At 40.9% G+C, this 17826-nt stretch overlaps 1 protein-coding gene across 2 annotated transcripts in view; it reads right to left on the minus strand.

The window, feature by feature from the left end:
• Positions 1-1114: 1114 nt before the first annotated feature.
• si:dkey-151g10.3 (serine/threonine-protein kinase WNK3) overlaps positions 1115-17826 on the minus strand; it is a 28895-nt gene continuing 12183 nt past the window's right edge. The window contains exons 3-24 of one of the 2 annotated variants that reach the window (XM_055166404.1): positions 15186-15358; positions 14896-15116; positions 14122-14279; positions 13970-14058; positions 13662-13881; positions 13145-13430; positions 12958-13052; positions 12759-12878; positions 9290-9333; positions 8894-9029; positions 8699-8815; positions 8530-8631; positions 8386-8434; positions 8173-8313; positions 5884-7736; positions 5625-5730; positions 3698-3783; positions 3118-3443; positions 2605-2837; positions 2432-2518; positions 2014-2177; positions 1115-1925 (exon numbers count right to left, since the gene is read on the minus strand). In XM_055166404.1, the coding sequence (XP_055022379.1) occupies positions 1401-1925; positions 2014-2177; positions 2432-2518; positions 2605-2837; positions 3118-3443; positions 3698-3783; positions 5625-5730; positions 5884-7736; positions 8173-8313; positions 8386-8434; positions 8530-8631; positions 8699-8815; positions 8894-9029; positions 9290-9333; positions 12759-12878; positions 12958-13052; positions 13145-13430; positions 13662-13881; positions 13970-14058; positions 14122-14279; positions 14896-15116; positions 15186-15358 (5331 nt within the window). In that variant the 3' untranslated portion in view covers positions 1115-1400. Of the gene's footprint in view, positions 1926-2013; positions 2178-2431; positions 2519-2604; positions 2838-3117; positions 3444-3697; positions 3784-5624; positions 5731-5883; positions 7737-8172; positions 8314-8385; positions 8435-8529; positions 8632-8698; positions 8816-8893; positions 9030-9289; positions 9334-9518; positions 10702-12758; positions 12879-12957; positions 13053-13144; positions 13431-13661; positions 13882-13969; positions 14059-14121; positions 14280-14895; positions 15117-15185; positions 15359-17826 lie in introns of those variants that run through there. The other variant, XM_055166405.1, reaches the window with a different exon arrangement.

Genomic DNA, 17826 nt, shown 5'->3' on the forward strand with positions numbered 1-17826 from the left:
CTATTGTGCACTTGCAGTTTCCACACCAATGTGTAACTATTTGCAAATACAGTTTTAGTTTTATATTCTTCATTTAAGTGTTAAAATAAAAAAGTCAGTTAAAAACAAGTGCAATGCTGTATTTTTTACTCTAAAGCAAAACCACGGCATCTAAATAATCTATTTACCATATGACTATTTAAGGTCAAACGTTTGTATGGCAAAGTTCATAAGCTTCTCATTTGGAATTAAAGTTATTAAATCTACATTTACATAAAAAATAAAAAGGAATGAAGTCTTTACTGAGTACCTTAGTTTAGGCCTATAAAGCTCAGGTAAGCTTAATCTTACACCAGTAGCCTAAGACTGTAGATAGCCTGTAGACTGTAGATCAGACCTTGTCTGTAGGACAGAAAATGTCTGATAGTAAAATCCATCTATGCTATTTCTGTTTTCTTAAAAGAAAAAAAGTTAACATTTTATTTATATAGGTTTAAATCAGTGACTTAAATAAAAGTCAATTTGGATCAAATTCATAATAGCAACAAACAACAGGACTCTCACATACTTTTGTCACACAAAAATATAAATCCATAGTCTAATTAAAATGTGGTAAATTTAAAGGCATTTAGGAATAACCCGTATGGTTTCCCTTGTCAACATGATTTGGCAGTTTTCTTTCTCATGTTTTTTTAAAGCAAGTATTTCTGTACACTGATGCTTAATTAATGCCAAATGTGATTTTCTGTAAAATATTGTATTATATGTGATAACACTGGTAAAGAACATCTATAATACTGCAGAGGCCAAAACTTGCCATGCTAACATTAGATTAGGCAAGTTGGTTAAGTCATGCAGTCTGAAGTCAAATAAGTTGTTGCAACACAAATGTTTCATGGATGCAAATAAAAATATTCTAGATAATAACAGTGAAAGCCAAATAACCTAACATGCTCTTTAGTGAGACATGCTCCTATTCATAATTGTTGACAGGAAGGTTTATCAGCATTTTCTTGACTTGCTTTATGGTCTTTATGTAGACTTTAAAAAAATATTGAGGAAAAAAAATACATCACATGCGCAATTACCATTGCTAATTGCACTTTTTAATCAATGTTACTTTTAATGTAAGGAGCAAGACACATGTATGACTTAAATGTTATTTCAGTTAAGGAAGAGTTTGAATCAGTAGTAAAACTTGCTGACAAATGCACAAATCCATACCTTCATAATTTCTGGAGAAATCAGTTATCCAAGTTCATACATTATGAAGCCTTTGTTCTATACATGCTCAAACCTCTCTGTATCCTTTCCCATTCACCCCACATTCCACACATATAACACACAGCTCAAAATTAGTTACATCTATTACCAAATGGTTTTCCATGCCATAAAACATTACTTGTCATCACACTTCAGTTTCATTTTTGACCCAAAGGAAGAGTTGAGGTGGGGGGACTTGGGTGAATTTTGGCACTAGAAGGCAGAGCAGCAGCTGTAGAGCACGCAGCGGTGCAAGTGGCTTGGGTCATAGCAGCAGTTTCCACAGTTGAGGTGGTGCCACTGACAGGGAGCAGAGGTGCTGTAGCAGAAACTGGAGATGTAGGCATTTGGGAAGGCAGCAGGGTCTGGCTTTGAGATGTGGAGAGAGCTAGTTGAGAGATGGGCTGTGTCTGTGACTGGGGTAACACGGATGCTTGCATCCGTGATGGTGGTGCCATCTGTTGTAGCAATGGGGACTGCTGATAGGTCATTTGTTGAATGGGGACAGACTGGTGCAGGTGTAAACTCTGTTGCATCTGTTGGGTTGGTCCAAGAGAGTGCAAGGCAGACAGGTTTCCTCCTGTACCTGTGAAGTGAGAGGAGGCTGTCACAGACAAGCTCCCTGGAGCTGGAGGCGTCTGGGGATTCAGGGGAGAAACTGGAAACCAACCAGGCTGAGTCGGCTGTTAACATGAAGTGGATACAGTGATTTTAATGTGTTTTGATTGTAGTATACTAGATATTGTTTTGTTATTTTTTTTGTAGGCTTACCTCTGGAGAATGGCTCCAGCCCCCTAACTCTTGAACCTGCTGAATTTGCTTTATTTGATTCAGCGAAGGTTTGGGAGGGGTAGATCCCACTGGGTCTTTAGTCCAGTTATCGACCAACTTGTGCAGTTCATCTGTAAATGTGCTTTTTCTTAGAGGACTATGATCTGTTAAAAAAAAACAAAAACAACATGAAACATGTATTATGATTACAAAAATTGCATATTGTACAGCTGAGTTAACGCAAACATTTTACTCATGTGCCTGTTATGTTCTCTTTGTTGTGCTCTCCATTGTGATGATGAAAAGCATGCAAACTATGTCACTACTATGACTACATTTGAGTTTTGGAGGTAGATGGGAAGCCTAGGACATCAATTTTCTGTCACTGATCATCTAGCAGTGAGTTGGTAAATTATACCTCTTTGAGTAGTAGAGAAATGCTGCTGTGGGTTGTCCAGTGGTATTCTCTGATCACTACTTAAATAGCTACTTGACATTTGGATACCTAGATGAGTACAACCAGACAAAATGTTAAACACCAGGAACGAAGTAAAATATGAATTCAGTAGTAGTAATAAAATACCTTAATACCTGAAAGTGCAACTCCATTATTGTCCATGTGAGAGTGGGGTCGCCTGAGCTTGACCTTGGCTGGTCGGGATCTTCGTGGGGACAAAACAGGGAGAGCTGCAGGGAGCGGTGTGGTTTGGGACAGAGCAACAGGCAAACTCTGCCTCTGGTCCTTAAGAGAACGAAGCTGACGATAAAGCTCCTGAAGTTCCCTATTCTGCTGAGCCTGAAGGGATACCACCTCCTTGATGTGTCTGTAACAGTTGTTGGTAATATTGATTATAGAAGAATACACATCTCATTAAAACATTGTCATGAACTTCACTATGGGGTCCCTTAAACATTTTCACCACAAAACCTGATCAAAGTAATGGGTATGTAAACATATGTAATTTATCTGAGATGGTAAGCAGTTTTAATCAGAATCTGACAAGGTGATAGGTACTATAAAGCAACTCAAAGGAGCATTTCTAGATTACACTATGTGTGGGGGTACCAGGAAACAAGTATTTGAGAGTGTTGCATGCTTCTCACTTTTCTCTCAATTTGTGTAGTTCCCTTCGCAAATCTTCATCCTCCACTTCACTTTCATCATCGTCACTGCTGCCCAGAGGTGAGTAAGTGTGGCTGTGTGAACGAGACATTGCTGGAGTCCTTTTACTGTCTTCTTTATCCCCTTCTTTAGCACGAGACCTCCTCCTCTCTCTCTCTAGGTCTGGAGACACAGGAGAGCTGTCTGTTTGCTTATGCTCCTTCTTTGATTCAGCTTGGGTTACGCAGAACCGCCCCACTTTTCTTGGAGCGTTAATATGGCCTGGTGCTGCCTCTTTTGGGGGAGATGACTGTGGCACTGGAATCACCTGGAGATACAATGATACAAGATAAGACATGGGAGCTAAACTAATTGTATTACTGCACACCCTCACTGGTGGTGTGAGATCTTACTCAGGGTCAGGGTCTGCAGTTCACAATTTTATTAGAATTTTATTTTTGCTTCCTACATGAAAATGGTCTAATCCTGATGATATCTGGAAAGCATGCAGGCACGCATGAATGGCTGGTATGATAACTACTGTATTACACCATTAAGACATGCTATACAGGCTAGTTTTACCTGAAATCGTCCAGTGCGTATCTCTGGAGAGTTCACAGTGGGCACCTCCTTCTCCTCACTTAAGGACTGGCTACTAGAAGCTTCATCTGATAAAATATGGGAATGAAATGCAGACAAGGACAGAAAGACAAGACACAAGTATAAAGACCACATAGACAAAGAAAAGTCATACAAAGATAGGCACAAAGAGGTGGAGGACAAACACAGAAGCAAAAAGTTAATTACACAATGTCAGCTTGTAGACCCACATGGCTTGCATGCAAGTCTTTGAAATGTGCAAAATTTAATTAATATTTTCAAGCAAAATATACATGCTAGATATGTAGTATTATGGGCATGTGAGGAGGGGGGTACAATACAACATGAAAATGTAAAAAAAAAAAAATTAAGTGAAACAGCCGTTGGTGTGAATAAAAACTTCACCCAGCCACACACATCCACTCTCTCATTTGCAATGGCTCCCATTGTATAAACCAAACATCAAAGTCCAAAGTCACTGTTGAAATCTTCACATAATCAGGTCAACTGTGAAATTGTTCATTATGTTATGGGATTATATATTATGGCAATGGGGACAATACAATATATAAACAACTTATATACTTAGTACTTACAGATAATGATCCAACAGACAGGTGTAGTTATGTATGGATCATGCAGGGGCCAAAGATAGCTTAAAGGTCCTATATTAAACAATTTCTGGTCTATGTTATAATGATTATTTGTATTGTTTCCTCATCAAAAACATACCTGGAGTTGTGTTTTGTTTCAGTCACACATGTTTAACAAACCCTCGATATTTAGGCTGTGTTCTTTTCTCAAACAGAAAACATTCTGTTCCACCTTGTGATGTCACGTGGTAATAGAGGAAGTGCTCCATTGTGTTTTTAAATTCTATACACCTTCACTAAAATCATTCAGATAATTTCAGCCCTGGACTGTCCAATCTCTAAAGAATTTGAAAACTACCGCTTCATGACATCACAGTGTTATGAAGCGGTAGTTTTTTGGAGCATTTAAATCTTTGGAGATGCAGGCAGCCTAATAATTCAGGATTACTCAATCATGTGTGAATGAAACAAAACACAACTCCATGTAAGTTTGTGGGGAAGGAACAACAGTATAACATTGTTAAAAGTTCACAAGAGTAATTTTTTTCATAATATAGGACCTTTAATATTATAACAAGCAAAATTCATAAAACTGAAAGCAACCTATAAGGGCTATAATAAAAAGCACTAACTTAATGCTCTGTATTTAATGTGAGATATAATTTTGGTAAAATTATTGTAATATATGCCAGTGACTTTGCAGCTATCTTATCTGATGTGAAGGCAGTTGCATGGTGCTGTGTGCACTGAACCAGCTGGTGGAGGCCAGGTGAGCTGGGGCTGCTGGTAGTGCCCATGGACATAGGGTAGAGAAAAGGGTGATATGACGTGATATGTTCTGGTCAAAGGCATCAGGCTTCTACACTGTCCCTCTACTTTCCACTGCTCGCCTCTGATAACCCATGCAAAACAAAAAGACTTCCAAGAAAATAAAAATCTGTGAAAAATAAATTGGAAAAACAGTATGTAGTATGTAGTGACATCAACAACACATGATGGCTATAGTCACGTTACAACACAAAACACATTTAGCAATATCTTTCAATAGTCATTACTGGGGGTTAATGCAGTTACTATGTTATCAAACTAGCACTAATTATACTCTGTTAGGTTTAGGATCATGCCCCTGCATCCCATTCGCTCTCTCGTGCTCTCGCCTCCTAAAATGACGCTACCTTGCTGGACTCTGGGTTTCTTGAACAAGCTGGCGGAGTGGCGCAGTTTGCACGCCCAGTTTTTGAATTTGCGAGTCCACGTTTTCTTGCTAACAGGATTTCTGATACTAGGACATGTCAGGTTTAGGCCAAAATATCCACCTCCTGCATTGCGCTGCTGTTGTCCATGCCGGAGGGGGATCGGCTGCTGACTGGGGGGCCAGGATGCTTCTCCAGTTGTACTGGTGTCAGATTGAGGGGGTAGAGCCTAGAATAGTTGAGACAATAAATAATGGCTACAGGAAACTCAAACATTCATATGAAAACAGTAAAACACAAAAATATATCAGAATCTGTGGAGAGTGGAGTCACAAAACACAAATACTTTGTAGAAATAAGGCACATTTAGCTTTTTACTTACAAGGACTATTGGTTCTCCAGGGACAGGTGGTCGCTGTGTCATGATTAGGTCAATCTCTTTTGGGGATAAAGGGTTGGTCTCGGTAAGCAGAGATGGGTGAGGCTGCTGCTCCACTGGAATCACTTCAGATGACTTAAGGCACCCTTCTTCAGCCTTGCTAGCTCTGTCCAGCGGAGGGGATGATGAGGATGAGCGGGGTGTAGTGGAAGAGGTGCTGGAGGTGGAAGAGTGGGGGGATGTATCAGAGGAACAGACAGGAACAGCACAGGGTCCAGACAATGTGGACAGTGGCTGTGATGATTCATCTACACCTGCTGTGGAGCCAGCAGACAGAGATGTAGGTGCTCCTCCAGTCAAAGCTGCACCGCTGTTATACTCCTGATACAACAAATTGCGCAATTTTTCATCTAGCGTCTTGATGCGATTGTCAACAAATTCTATTTTTGGTGGCCCTTCACTATCAGACTCAGCAACAGAGGAAGGCTGAGCAGGAGATGGGGTCATAGCATGGGCCTGCACTGCCAGTGGGCTTTCTGTTGTGTTGAGATTGAGAGGGGGCATTGATGAATCAGAGGAGGGGGGTAGAACTGCAGAGTAGCTCCCAGTGTCCTCTGTAAGACTTGCATCTCCAGTTGACACCTCAGACTCAGACCTTTGACTTAAGGATGACTGCTTCTGCAAAGTAAAGTGCTGTAGCTTTTGGCCACTGTCCTGTTGTTCAAAGTGCTGAAGCAGTTTTTGTGATGGCACCTGCTGAGTGTCAGGGGTAAAGTGTGTTGGCTGTTGACTCTGCAGTGGCGGGACAGCGCTAACACTAAGCTGTGACTGCTGCTGAACAAACTGTTGACTAAGGGACAACGGAAGCATTGGATCTGGGTTTAAAGCCACATTTCCTTGTAACCGCTGCTGCTGTAGTTGACCCTGTTGTAAGTTTAACTGTTCGCGCTGTGTCTGTTGAAGTGGAGCACCACTTGCTGGAGAAGCCGTTTGTGGTAGAGGTGAATTTGGATGCTGTGGATACTGAGTGCCAGGTTGAACATGAGCTTGCTGTAAAGGGAGAGATACAGGAATAAATGACTGCAGAGGCACAGGCTGCTGTTGTGGTATAATTTGCATTGGCACTTGCTGCATTAATTGTTGTTGTAACTGCACAGACTGGTGGAGTTGAAGGTTATCTGCACCTACATTAGACTGATGCACTTGTTGTTGGGGTGCCATTTGATGGGTCTGCTGGGGTGGGATTGACTGTACCTGTCCAGTTTGAGGCTGCACAGGTAAAAGTGGTGGGACTTGCTGAAGTGAAAGTTGCTGCTGCATTATGGGAGCATGTTGTGGCACAGTTGCAGGAAGTAGAGGCTGAGGCCGCTGGACTGCGGTCAGGCCCATCGTTTGGACAAGGGCCTGCTGATCCATGCTGACAGAAGACAAAATTTCTGTGGTGCTAATAGGAGGAGACTGAACTGCTTTGGAGGGCACACCTGCCACTGGGTTAATTATAACTGCATCGCCTAAACTATGAGAGGCAACTGAGCAGCCACTGCTTCCAGGAGATGCATTTACTATGGGCAGAACTGCAGTATGCGTTGGGGTCATAACAGTGGCTGCAGTTGTGGCCAAGGAGGAGGGTGTATTATATGTCTGATTAACAGATCCTGATGTGATGGCTGAAGTGAGCTCAGGGATGGGACACTGTAAAGAGGAGGCAGGAGCAGAGGCTGGTTCAGATGGAGGAGTGTGAGCAATAGAAGCAGCTGTAGTTGAAGGGATCATCAAGGTTGGAGCTGAGAGAGAGGAGACGGGAGGAGCAGGAGTTTGAAGGGGAGCAGAGATGTCCGTCTGGGATCCCTCATGGTCTACAACAGAGGAACACAGAGGATGATAATGCAGAGCATACAGCAAATGGTAATGAATCTCTCAACATTTTTCTGTAAAATACAAAGGCCCTATTAACATCAGGGGGTAGCATTATTCACAAACATACAGTCAAGGAAATTGTAAACTTATTTTAAAGAAACTCATTTCCATGCAATACATGGGTCCTCTTTCTCAATAGGGAAAGGGTCTTGAAGTATTAAAGACTTTTTCTACAAAGTTTTATGATTTTCTGTAAATTAGTCAAAATATTTTTTCCATGCACCATTTTACATTATTGCTCATAATATATATAGGTTACTTTCTTGTTGTGTGGATTTCTTGGGGTGTTACCAAAATTCACCTTTGAAAATATATATATTTTTAAGAAAAATTGTGACAGGTCTAATGCCATTTGAAACTGTAAGGCATCCTTACCTTTTTCTGACAGTTGGACAACCGTTCCTTCTGCAGTTGTGCTGGCGGTCCCTTGACTGGACAAGGAGTCTCTGTGTCGGATGGTCTGGTTAATGAAGAACCGCCAGCGTCCCACCGGAGATGAATGAGGGACTGACTCCCCTAAAGTAGAACATGTTAATGAACAGTGAAATCCAGCCCATGGGGCAGAATTAAGATTATTAGACCACTCACCAGAGGCAGATGTTGGTGTGCCCACATGTAACTGGTCAGTGGATCCAGTCTAAAAAAGAATTGTGTTTGTTTAGCTTTTGTTTCAAGTATTTGAAAATTACAAAAACAGTACCAGTACATAAAATATAATACAAAATAAATTACCTGTGAATGTGATTGAAGAATTTCTTGGGCATTTTTAACTATAGCTCTAAGTTCTTCAACAAATGTATCTTTTTCCACCTCTAAAACAAAGTCTTCCTCCACCTATAAACAACATTAGTGTATTAATGTTGAGGAATTTCAAATATTTTATTTTGATCACGATATCTACCATATAATCAGCTATGTCCTCAGGAGCATCTCCTTCTATGTCAAATTTAAATGTCACCATCTTGTTGCTGTGGGTCTCTAGCTGACATTCAACCATATTGTCCCCACTGCTTGACACCTGTCAACAACTCACATTTACTATCTAACTTTGTAAATTTGTAACCTTGTAAATAATAATATATTTATGTTGATTTACCTGGAGCATGCTCAGCTGGAACTGATGTAACACTTTTTCTGACTTTTGACAAGAAGATCTTCTTTGACATTTTAGTTTTTCCAATTGTCCGTTGGACATCAGCTGAAAACTCTCTTCTCCACTTGCTGGAATTGACCTATGAACAGATGATTTCCGCTACTTGTAAATAAATGAGTGTCTTTGTTCCAAAGGGTTTTTTCACATTGCTTCATGACATCCTAGATGTCTCTAGATTAAAATCAATGTGGAGGGCAGTTCAGACGTTTAGTACGGAAGAATAAAAAATCTGCCAGTGCTAAAAGTCTTTGGCTGCTTTTCACACCCATCTCACACTATACTTATCTGTAAATAAATCCTTCGGGCCAAGTACACAATGAGGCAAAATGTGCAACATACCCCAATGAAGAATGACCATCTGTATTCGGCAGTAAGGATCCATCCTGAAGAGCAGCAAAAGAAAAGGGAATGCTTTCAATGTACATATAATATACACAATATCTAATAATACATTGTACCCAAATACGACTGTATACTTTAAAATGTGATTATAAGAACATTAACTTTGCAAATATTATAAGGTAAATGAGATTAAAATGAGGAATATCAATTTGAGTTGAACCTGTACCTGAGCAATGCCCAACAGGGAAAGGTCACAGTCTTGCAGTGAGGCTTTGGGCAGAATGGGAGCATTAGAGTCAAGCGGCTCTAAAGTGGAAGTGGCAACAGGTGGAGGGGAGGTGGGTATAAGGTTGGCAGGTCCCGGTAGGGTAACCTGGGCAGCTGGTGGAGATGAAGGCAGATCTGGAGCAGGGGCAGCAGGATGGTTGGATGGCAGCAATGAAAGGGGTGGTAGTGATGTTGTGGAGCATGAGTGAGTAGGACTGAGGGTCGTTTGTTGTGCAGGAAAGACAACATGGGGGAGGGAGGGTTCAGCTGTGGGTGCCTCAGTGAGTGTCTGTGGGAGAGGGTGCGTTTGTATCTGGGGTTGTGTGTGAGCTGTCTGCTTCGCCTGGTGCTGAGGTGAAGGGGGTGCCCCAGCTACAACATGGCTGTAGAGGGGCAGGTTACTCTGTAGGATCTGAGCAGCTCCAGCAGTGACTGGTGGAGGTGCAGGCAGAGCTGGCTCCTCATGCAACACTTGTGTTTGGGGAGTCTGCATCTGGACTGGGCCCACTGTGGTCTGGACAGGTAACTGGGGCAGGGCCTGCTGAGCAGGAGCTGTTTGAGGTGACTGGATTTGGGGAAGGCTTTTCAGTTGCTGCTGGGACTCAGCTGAAACAGGGTAGGAGATTGCTGACTCAGCACTGCCTCCTGCAGTCTGTTGTTGAAGATATAGAGCTCTTTGTTGCTCTAAGAACATCGCCTGTCCCATGTGCACAGGTTGGGGGCTAGAAATGAACTTTACAGGGTCCACAGCAGGTGTATGCACACCAACACTGGCTCCAGGAGACAGCACCATCTGCTGGAAGTGCTGCGGGTTCAGGTGTGTTGTGTCCGGCTGGAGGGATGGCGTTGTTTGGCTCAGAGATTGACTGACATACTGCAGGGTCAGAGAAGCTGCAGAGGGAGCCACTTGCAGAGAAAGGCTTTGAGTTTGGGGCTGCAGCTGTCCTTGCAATAGTCCTGTCATTGTAGCACTTTGCTTAACAGGAGGCAACCCATGGAGCTGGCCATTGTTTGGAGCAGTATGATGAGACAGGTCAGGCTGACTGACCATCACAGGCTGAGTCTGGACTAAGGCTGTGGCACTCCCTTGGCTCTGTGCAGATGTTGTGAAACCAGAATAAACAGTTTGTAAAGGGGCCTGCTGAACCTGACTGTGATGTGCCACTGGTGGACTTACTTTGGCCTCATTGAGAAGATGAGGCACTGGAGCAGACTGAGAGATAAATTGTTGTTGGTTTTGAATTAGACAATCAGTTTGTTGTGGCAGGATCTGAGCTGAGGGAGCTGCAGAGGTTAATACAGGGATCTGTCCTGTAGACTGCACATGGGACACACCTTCAGTTTGAGCTGCGACTGGAACATAATGCTCCATGATGGGGGCAGCACGTTGAGGCAGGGCAATAGTTTGCTGGGGCTGTACAGGAGTAGCTTGCTGCTGTTGCTCCATCCCTTGGTGCTGTGTGAGTACACTCTGGGTGGGATGTCCCTGTGGTACACAGATATGCTGCATATTTGTTGGCTGATTATGAATCTGTGGCTGATTTGGTTGAAGAGGAAGGACATCTTGTTTCATAGTTTGTTGGATCTGAACAATAGCAGCCTGTTGTTGTTCTTGAAGCTGTTGAATCAGGGTCTGCCTCTCCACTTGTTGCTGCTGTAGCAGAGCCTGTTGTTGCCGTTGCTGTTGCAGATGTTGTTGGAGTAAGGCCTGTTGTTGCAGCTGAGCCTGCTCCTGCTGCTGTTGGAGAAGAGCCTGCTGCTGGAGGTGCTGCTGCAGGAGAGCCTGCTGGTGGAGCTCCTGCTCTTTCTGATGCTGACTCTGTTGTTGTAGCAGTTGTTCATTCAGCAGTGTCTTTTGTGCCTCTTGTGTTGGCTGTAAGTAAATCTGAGCAGTTTGAGGCTGCACAGGCGCTTGATGTTGCTCGTGTTGCTGTTTGATCAGGGCTTGATCCAGTAATTGTTTGTGGATCTGTGCTTGCTGCTGCTCTACTTGTTGTAGCTGGGCCTGTTGCTGAAGTAGAGCTTTTTGTTCTTGCTGATCAAGCTGTTGTTGGAGATATGTCTGGTGTTGCTCGACGCCAGCCTGCTGTTGGTGCTCAGGTTGTTGGGATGGCTGGACAAACAGGAGTTGAGACTGAAGCTGTTGCTGTTTGCTTAGGTCCCCAGACTGGTGCTGTGTAAAGGCCTGCTGCTCTGTTGGGTGCTGTATCGGTGGAGCTGGCTCCCTACCTGTGTGCAGAGGTACGACTGGTGTCTGAGGCTGAGTGGCCAAAGCAAGCTGCACACCGGACTGCTGAGAAGGCTCGTGCTGATGCATGTGGGCAGCCGACGTGGAGAGGCTCTGTTGACCGTGGTCCGGTAGCGCCTGAGCGGCACTAACTTGTTGTTGAAGCAGAGTGGCCTGGGCCTCCATTTGCTGCTGTTGCTGCTGTGATGGTGGGAGCTGCAGGGTGGAGGCCTGTGGATCCATCCCCATCTGTTGTTGCTGGACAATAGTTTGTGGAGGGATCAGCTCGGGCTGTGTGTGCTGGGGTGCTGTCTGGGGAATGATGTCAGTGGGCTGCCTGGGAGTGGCAGGGGGTTGGCTTTGCTGAGTGAGGGGCACAGTGTTCCCCACTAGTCCAGTTGGATCACTGACTGAAATGGATGTAGTGAGAACATTAGAGGGCGCCAGTGGTGAAACAGGGGGCATGTATGCCTGTGAGGGTGGCAGTGACCCTTGGGGAGTGATAATGGGAAATGTGTCTGCTGGGTATGTATGAGCCTACATTGAATAATGAACCACGATGAGAGGTTGGCAGAGAGGGAAGAAAACAGCAGTAGAAAAATAGGTAAGTACAAGCTTTGGCAAAAGCATAAATTATCAACAGGTGATTTAATTTTTTGGTTTCTCACAGAATACTCTTCTGAAATACTATAGCTGCACAAATCATTTACACATTTTTATGAATTTATTCATGAATATGCTTAAGTTATTTATGAATATGCTATGCAAATTTTGCATTCGGTGAGAAATCCAGGACATTTTATAGTTTGTATTAGATTATTAAAAATATGATTTTAAGAAATTGTTATTAAAAGGCCATAGGTCCACATACCCATACAGGCAAAAAATATAATTTTCATTATTACACTTGCATTAAGTTAGTATAATTTCCCTTTTCACCTGAAAATATTGTTGAGGTATACTTGACAATACCTGTGGAACCAGTTTGTTTTGTTGATTAAATGCCCCTTCTGCCTGACCAAGAGAGACATTTGGGATACTACTGCTTTCTCCCACTGATAGCAGCTGAGGATGGACCACTGCAGGAGTATTCTACACAGATAGTAAATACACTGTTATAATGAAGAGTTAATTTTAAAGGATTGGTTTTAAAATAATAAATATAACATACAGATTGGAGATTAGAATAAGAGTCCCCTTGCTGATAGTAGACCTGGCTCTGGCCGCTGGCATAAGACTCACAGCTGACTGAACCTAGACTCTCTCCTTTGGAGGAAAAAATAAGCGTTATAAAACATAGTTCAATAGCGCTTTAATACATCATCATATGTAATGTCTATATGACCATGAATGCTAACCTGGCACGCTCAGAGTTGTCCCACTCGTAATCTGGTGTTGTCGAACATATTGGTCCACATCGTGGATGTCCTCTGACTGGCCTGCTGGCCCCAGGGAGGAGTAGCCCGAGGGGTGAGAAAAAGTGTAGGAGATAAGGCAAGGGTCTCTTTTCTCCTCAAATCCTTGCTGCTGTTGGAGGAGTTGCTGCTGTCTGCGCTCACGTGACTTCTTTATCTGATTAACACGATCCCGGATGGATTTTCCCACCACCTTTGCATCGCTTTCATGGAAGAAGCCTGACTTTACCTGTGAAGAGGGAAGAGAATGAGCTGGGTGAGTTTTGTTCATGTAAGGAACCTATCAGGAAACAGCTGACAACTGAGCCTCAAATTGTGTATTTAGTCTCTTTAATATATATCTAATTCACAAAATTTGAATAAAACATCTTTTTCTACTTGTCGTGTGTGAAAATGTTTTTTATGGATAAATCTGCATTTACTCTTTGATTACTGAGTCTAAAATGAACTTTCTTCTCACCATTTCAAGAGCCACTTCTTCAGCACTGTCATTCTCCAGGTCATAGCTGAATTCAATGGCTTCGTTGTCTTTATGCTTCCCCTTGAGTTTTTTAGGCTCTTCAACCCAGATCCGCAGGGCAAGACAATCCTGGTGCCCTGTATCTTCTTCTGCCAGCTCCACCCGCACCCCTGTGTCCTCCCCAAAGAAAGCGTGGTTCAGTAAGTCTTTAATTGATAATCTGCAGGAGAACAACACAGGAGAACAAACACATCAAGGTGCTGGCATAGTTTGGTGCAGTTTTTATCTAATCATTACTAAAATCTTGCCTCTGGCTCTTGTTCTGTCGAATGCATCCCTCAATGATCTCCTTAATCTCAGGATCATTCACTTTATCAAAGCTTGCTGGTTTAATTCCCTGTCAAATAAACACAACAAGTGAACAATAATTCCTCACTTTTCTGTTAGTCTCCTGACTTACACTTGTGACTTTGCGGTAGATCTGTGCAGCATTTTGACACTCAGAGTAGGGATATTCTGAAGTAGCCATTTCCAGCATGCACATCCCAAAGGCATAGACATCTACAGACTCATCATAGTGTTCCTCATACATCTCAGGTGCCATGAATTCTGGAGTTCCTGTTAGAGATAGAAACAAATACAAATAAACTTATAGCTTACTTTTAATTGAAATAATCTTGACTCTTTGTTTGTGGGTTGATGAAAGCATTACTCTAATAATCAGTACAGCTCTCAGTTTAGATGACTAAAACAATAATTAGACTTAAATAGACTAATTAGAATAAGCTGAGGTGTGAAACTATATTCAACCTGCCCATAAAAACACTCAACATAGATTAATGCAGTGGTTGTTAAACTGTCATACCAAGTGCTTCCTAAGAAAATATTCGGCTTTCTGAGTACCTAAACACATATTAGGCCTAAATTAGGGCTAAGGTGGTTCTAAGTAATGAGCACCCAAAAATTATGCATACACAATAACATAATATAATAGTCTCTAAATACTCAAACTCAAGCAGAGGGCCCTGTTTACCAATAGATCTACATGTACCACAGTTTGAGAATCACTAGATAAATGCATTGCAAACATATGGATTTACATTCATTAAATTTGAGTATTGATAAACTGCACCATTAAACAATAAAATCAGTGTATAAACACTAATATATAAAATGCATAGAATATAGTGTTCATACTTCTTTTTATTAGTAGTACAGTATTTGTGACATTTACCTATAACACTTTTGGCAAAGGATGTCCTCATAAGAGTGGCGAGTCCCAGGTCTCCTATCTTCACTGAGCCTGTGGGGCCTGTAATAAATATGTTGTCACATTTGAGGTCCCTGTGGACAATGGGAGGGGTCCTGGTGTGAAGGAAGTGCAGCCCCTTAAGGATTTGCCGGCACCAGCTGCGGAGGACCTTAGGCTTCATTACTTTAAAGCGTTTCAGGTATCTGTGCAGAAAGAAAATCATAACTCTAATGATCCATATATTATGAAACATTTAATGTGTTTCTACATACGTTTTGAGTGTCCCTGAAGTCATGAGTTCGGTCACTAAAACAATACACTTTTTGCCACGCAGCACTGATTCCCAGGAATCATAGAAGCGCACTATATTGGGATGTTGAAGCCCTTTGAGCATTTCTGCTTCCTCTTTAAACCTCTGTTGCTCAGCCTTGGTCAGTTTGCGGTCCTGAGAATAGAGATAGTAAAACATTATTATTATTATTATTATTATTATTATTATTATTATTATTATTATTATTATTATTATTATTATTATTATTAATAATAATAATAATAATAATAATAATAATAATAATAATAACAAATGTACTGATATGATACAAATATCAATATTGACATTTTTGATGGATCAGATATCAGTACCAGGTATCGCTTTAGTTGCCAATGTTCATTTCAAACAGCTTCTAATACTAAACTTGTATTTTTTTCAAAGCTGCTCTATAGTTACTTTAAATGATAAATAAGTCTTTGTCCTAGTATCGGTTGATATTGGCAGATACTTAAAGCATGTTGTCAACATTGGTATTGGGACAAAAAAATGCTGGGTCAGTATATTCCTAAAAATAATGCATACAACCTGATGCGTAATTTTCACATACAGGAGTAGAGCAATGAAACCAATTGCCACTAGATGGTACTACAGCACTAAACAGATTTTCTAGTCTTACGGCAACACCCATGCCTTGCTTGTACTAAACACAAATTTTCAGAAGGGCCAAACACCACAAAAAATCACCAAAGACAGTTCTTGGCCATATGCTGCACAGCACTGCATAGGCTTTCGTATTAAAACTCCAAATTGTATAGTTAAGGTTGTGTTCTTGCCCATAATTATGTCAAATAAAGACTGTATGCATGCATGTATATTTGAAGTAGTGCATGTTTGAGAGATGATGAACTGATTTTGAACATAAAATCAATTGTTGAATTGATTTGTGCTTTTTCAATGAACTGATCTGATTGGCTAAGTAGGTGGGTGCATATTTTTGGACATGTCAGAAGCAACTGTGGTCAGTGAATTCAAGTGTGAGAGAAACAAGATTTTCATGTTTTTGACCTTAGCTGACCATCTTCTTACTAGTCAGAAGCATCAAACATGACAGCATTTTTATTTTTAGCCATATAAAAAGAAAACTATAATGCAAATAATTACATAAGCAACCACTGTGGTGTCACAGACAGACGTAACTATAAATAGAAGTCATAAAACTGGTTTTCCACTGATCAATGGCATTGATGTTGGGCCATAAAGGGGCCAGAAGATAAGCTCTATTTTAACAGATATTAGGGGTTGGTGGAGTTGTCAAAAGTATATAAAATCTAAATCAATAATAATTTGTGCAAGTATTAGTATAAACCAGACAAAATTTGACCTTTAGCGGATAGTTTTAGAAAAATCTTGAGATTTGTCAAAACTAGTCTAAGATCACATAGTACCATAAATAGTACTATTACTTAGTGTTGAAAATTATTATTTAGTTATTTTTGTGGTATCAAAATTGGTATAGAGTATCAAAACTATTCCTTAGTATTTACATAGTTTAGAATTTTATCGTGACAAACCTAATTAGTAGCATTGTCATATGCAATTAACTAAATATAAATTAATCACTCACTTGTGTAACTTGAAGCCGTGTATTTTTAGTCTAATTTGTGAATGATACCCTCTTTTGCTTCCCTTAACACCATATTTGTCAGTGCGATTTAGTTTGCTTATGTCTTATGTTTAATAAGCCTCACTGTCCTTTTCAGGAAATGCTTGCAAAGGTAACCTCAACAGAAGTAGTATTGACAGAGTGCTTGCCTGTTGTACTAATATGGCTAAGAATAAGTTGGCCTATTGCTGTTCCTATTTTAACCACTTGTATTGATCACTTAATGCCAATTGATGCACTAACAGTTGTGTCAAATGCAGCCTATGTACATATAACTTTATTAAGCACCATCTGAAAGCTAGTGCTGTTTTTGTCACTCATCTCTTGTTTGCACATCCACGAATACTTTCTCCTCCATTGAATTTCTTGCTTCTAAAGAGTTGTGCAAAAGTTCAAATGACAGATGGCTCCAAACTGCAGTAGCCTGGGAAACTTAAGACACACAAACAAAGCCAGCCAGACAAACAAAAGCTTAAGCAATGTTTCATTAAAATCAATAGTGTATTTTCATCATGAGTCATTAACCAATGCATTTTTTGCAGCTAAAAACAGATACTATCATCAATTTATTTTTATGGCATGCTATGTTCTTGAGCGAATCATTGTAACACTTATTTCCCCATTGTTGTTTCTCTTATCTTATCATCTAAAATGAAATGATACAAGCATGAAATACTTAGTTATAAGGCATAAAGTTTATAAAAATGTAAATCAAAGTAAATTTTTTTAATAAAATGGTTCTTAAATGACACAGTGGTGTTTTTTTCAATAAAGATAATGATTTATTTAAAATATTTTTTACGATACCTTTGATGTGTGTGAAAAGTACTGAATACTCCCACAAATATAATCAAAAACGTTAGTTTCATTGACATGTTTATGAATTTGGGGTTATCATTGCAGTGTTGTGTTCATTACAGTCTACATGAAACAGTAAACAGTGTTGACCCACGGACTAGTCATGCACCTAGGGATTTTT

The sequence above is a fragment of the Boleophthalmus pectinirostris genome, unplaced genomic scaffold (genome assembly GCF_026225935.1).
Source record: "Boleophthalmus pectinirostris isolate CB_2022bp ecotype Guang Dong unplaced genomic scaffold, ASM2622593v1 HiC_scaffold_8, whole genome shotgun sequence".
In the NCBI taxonomy this organism is placed as follows: Eukaryota; Metazoa; Chordata; class Actinopteri; order Gobiiformes; family Gobiidae; genus Boleophthalmus; species Boleophthalmus pectinirostris.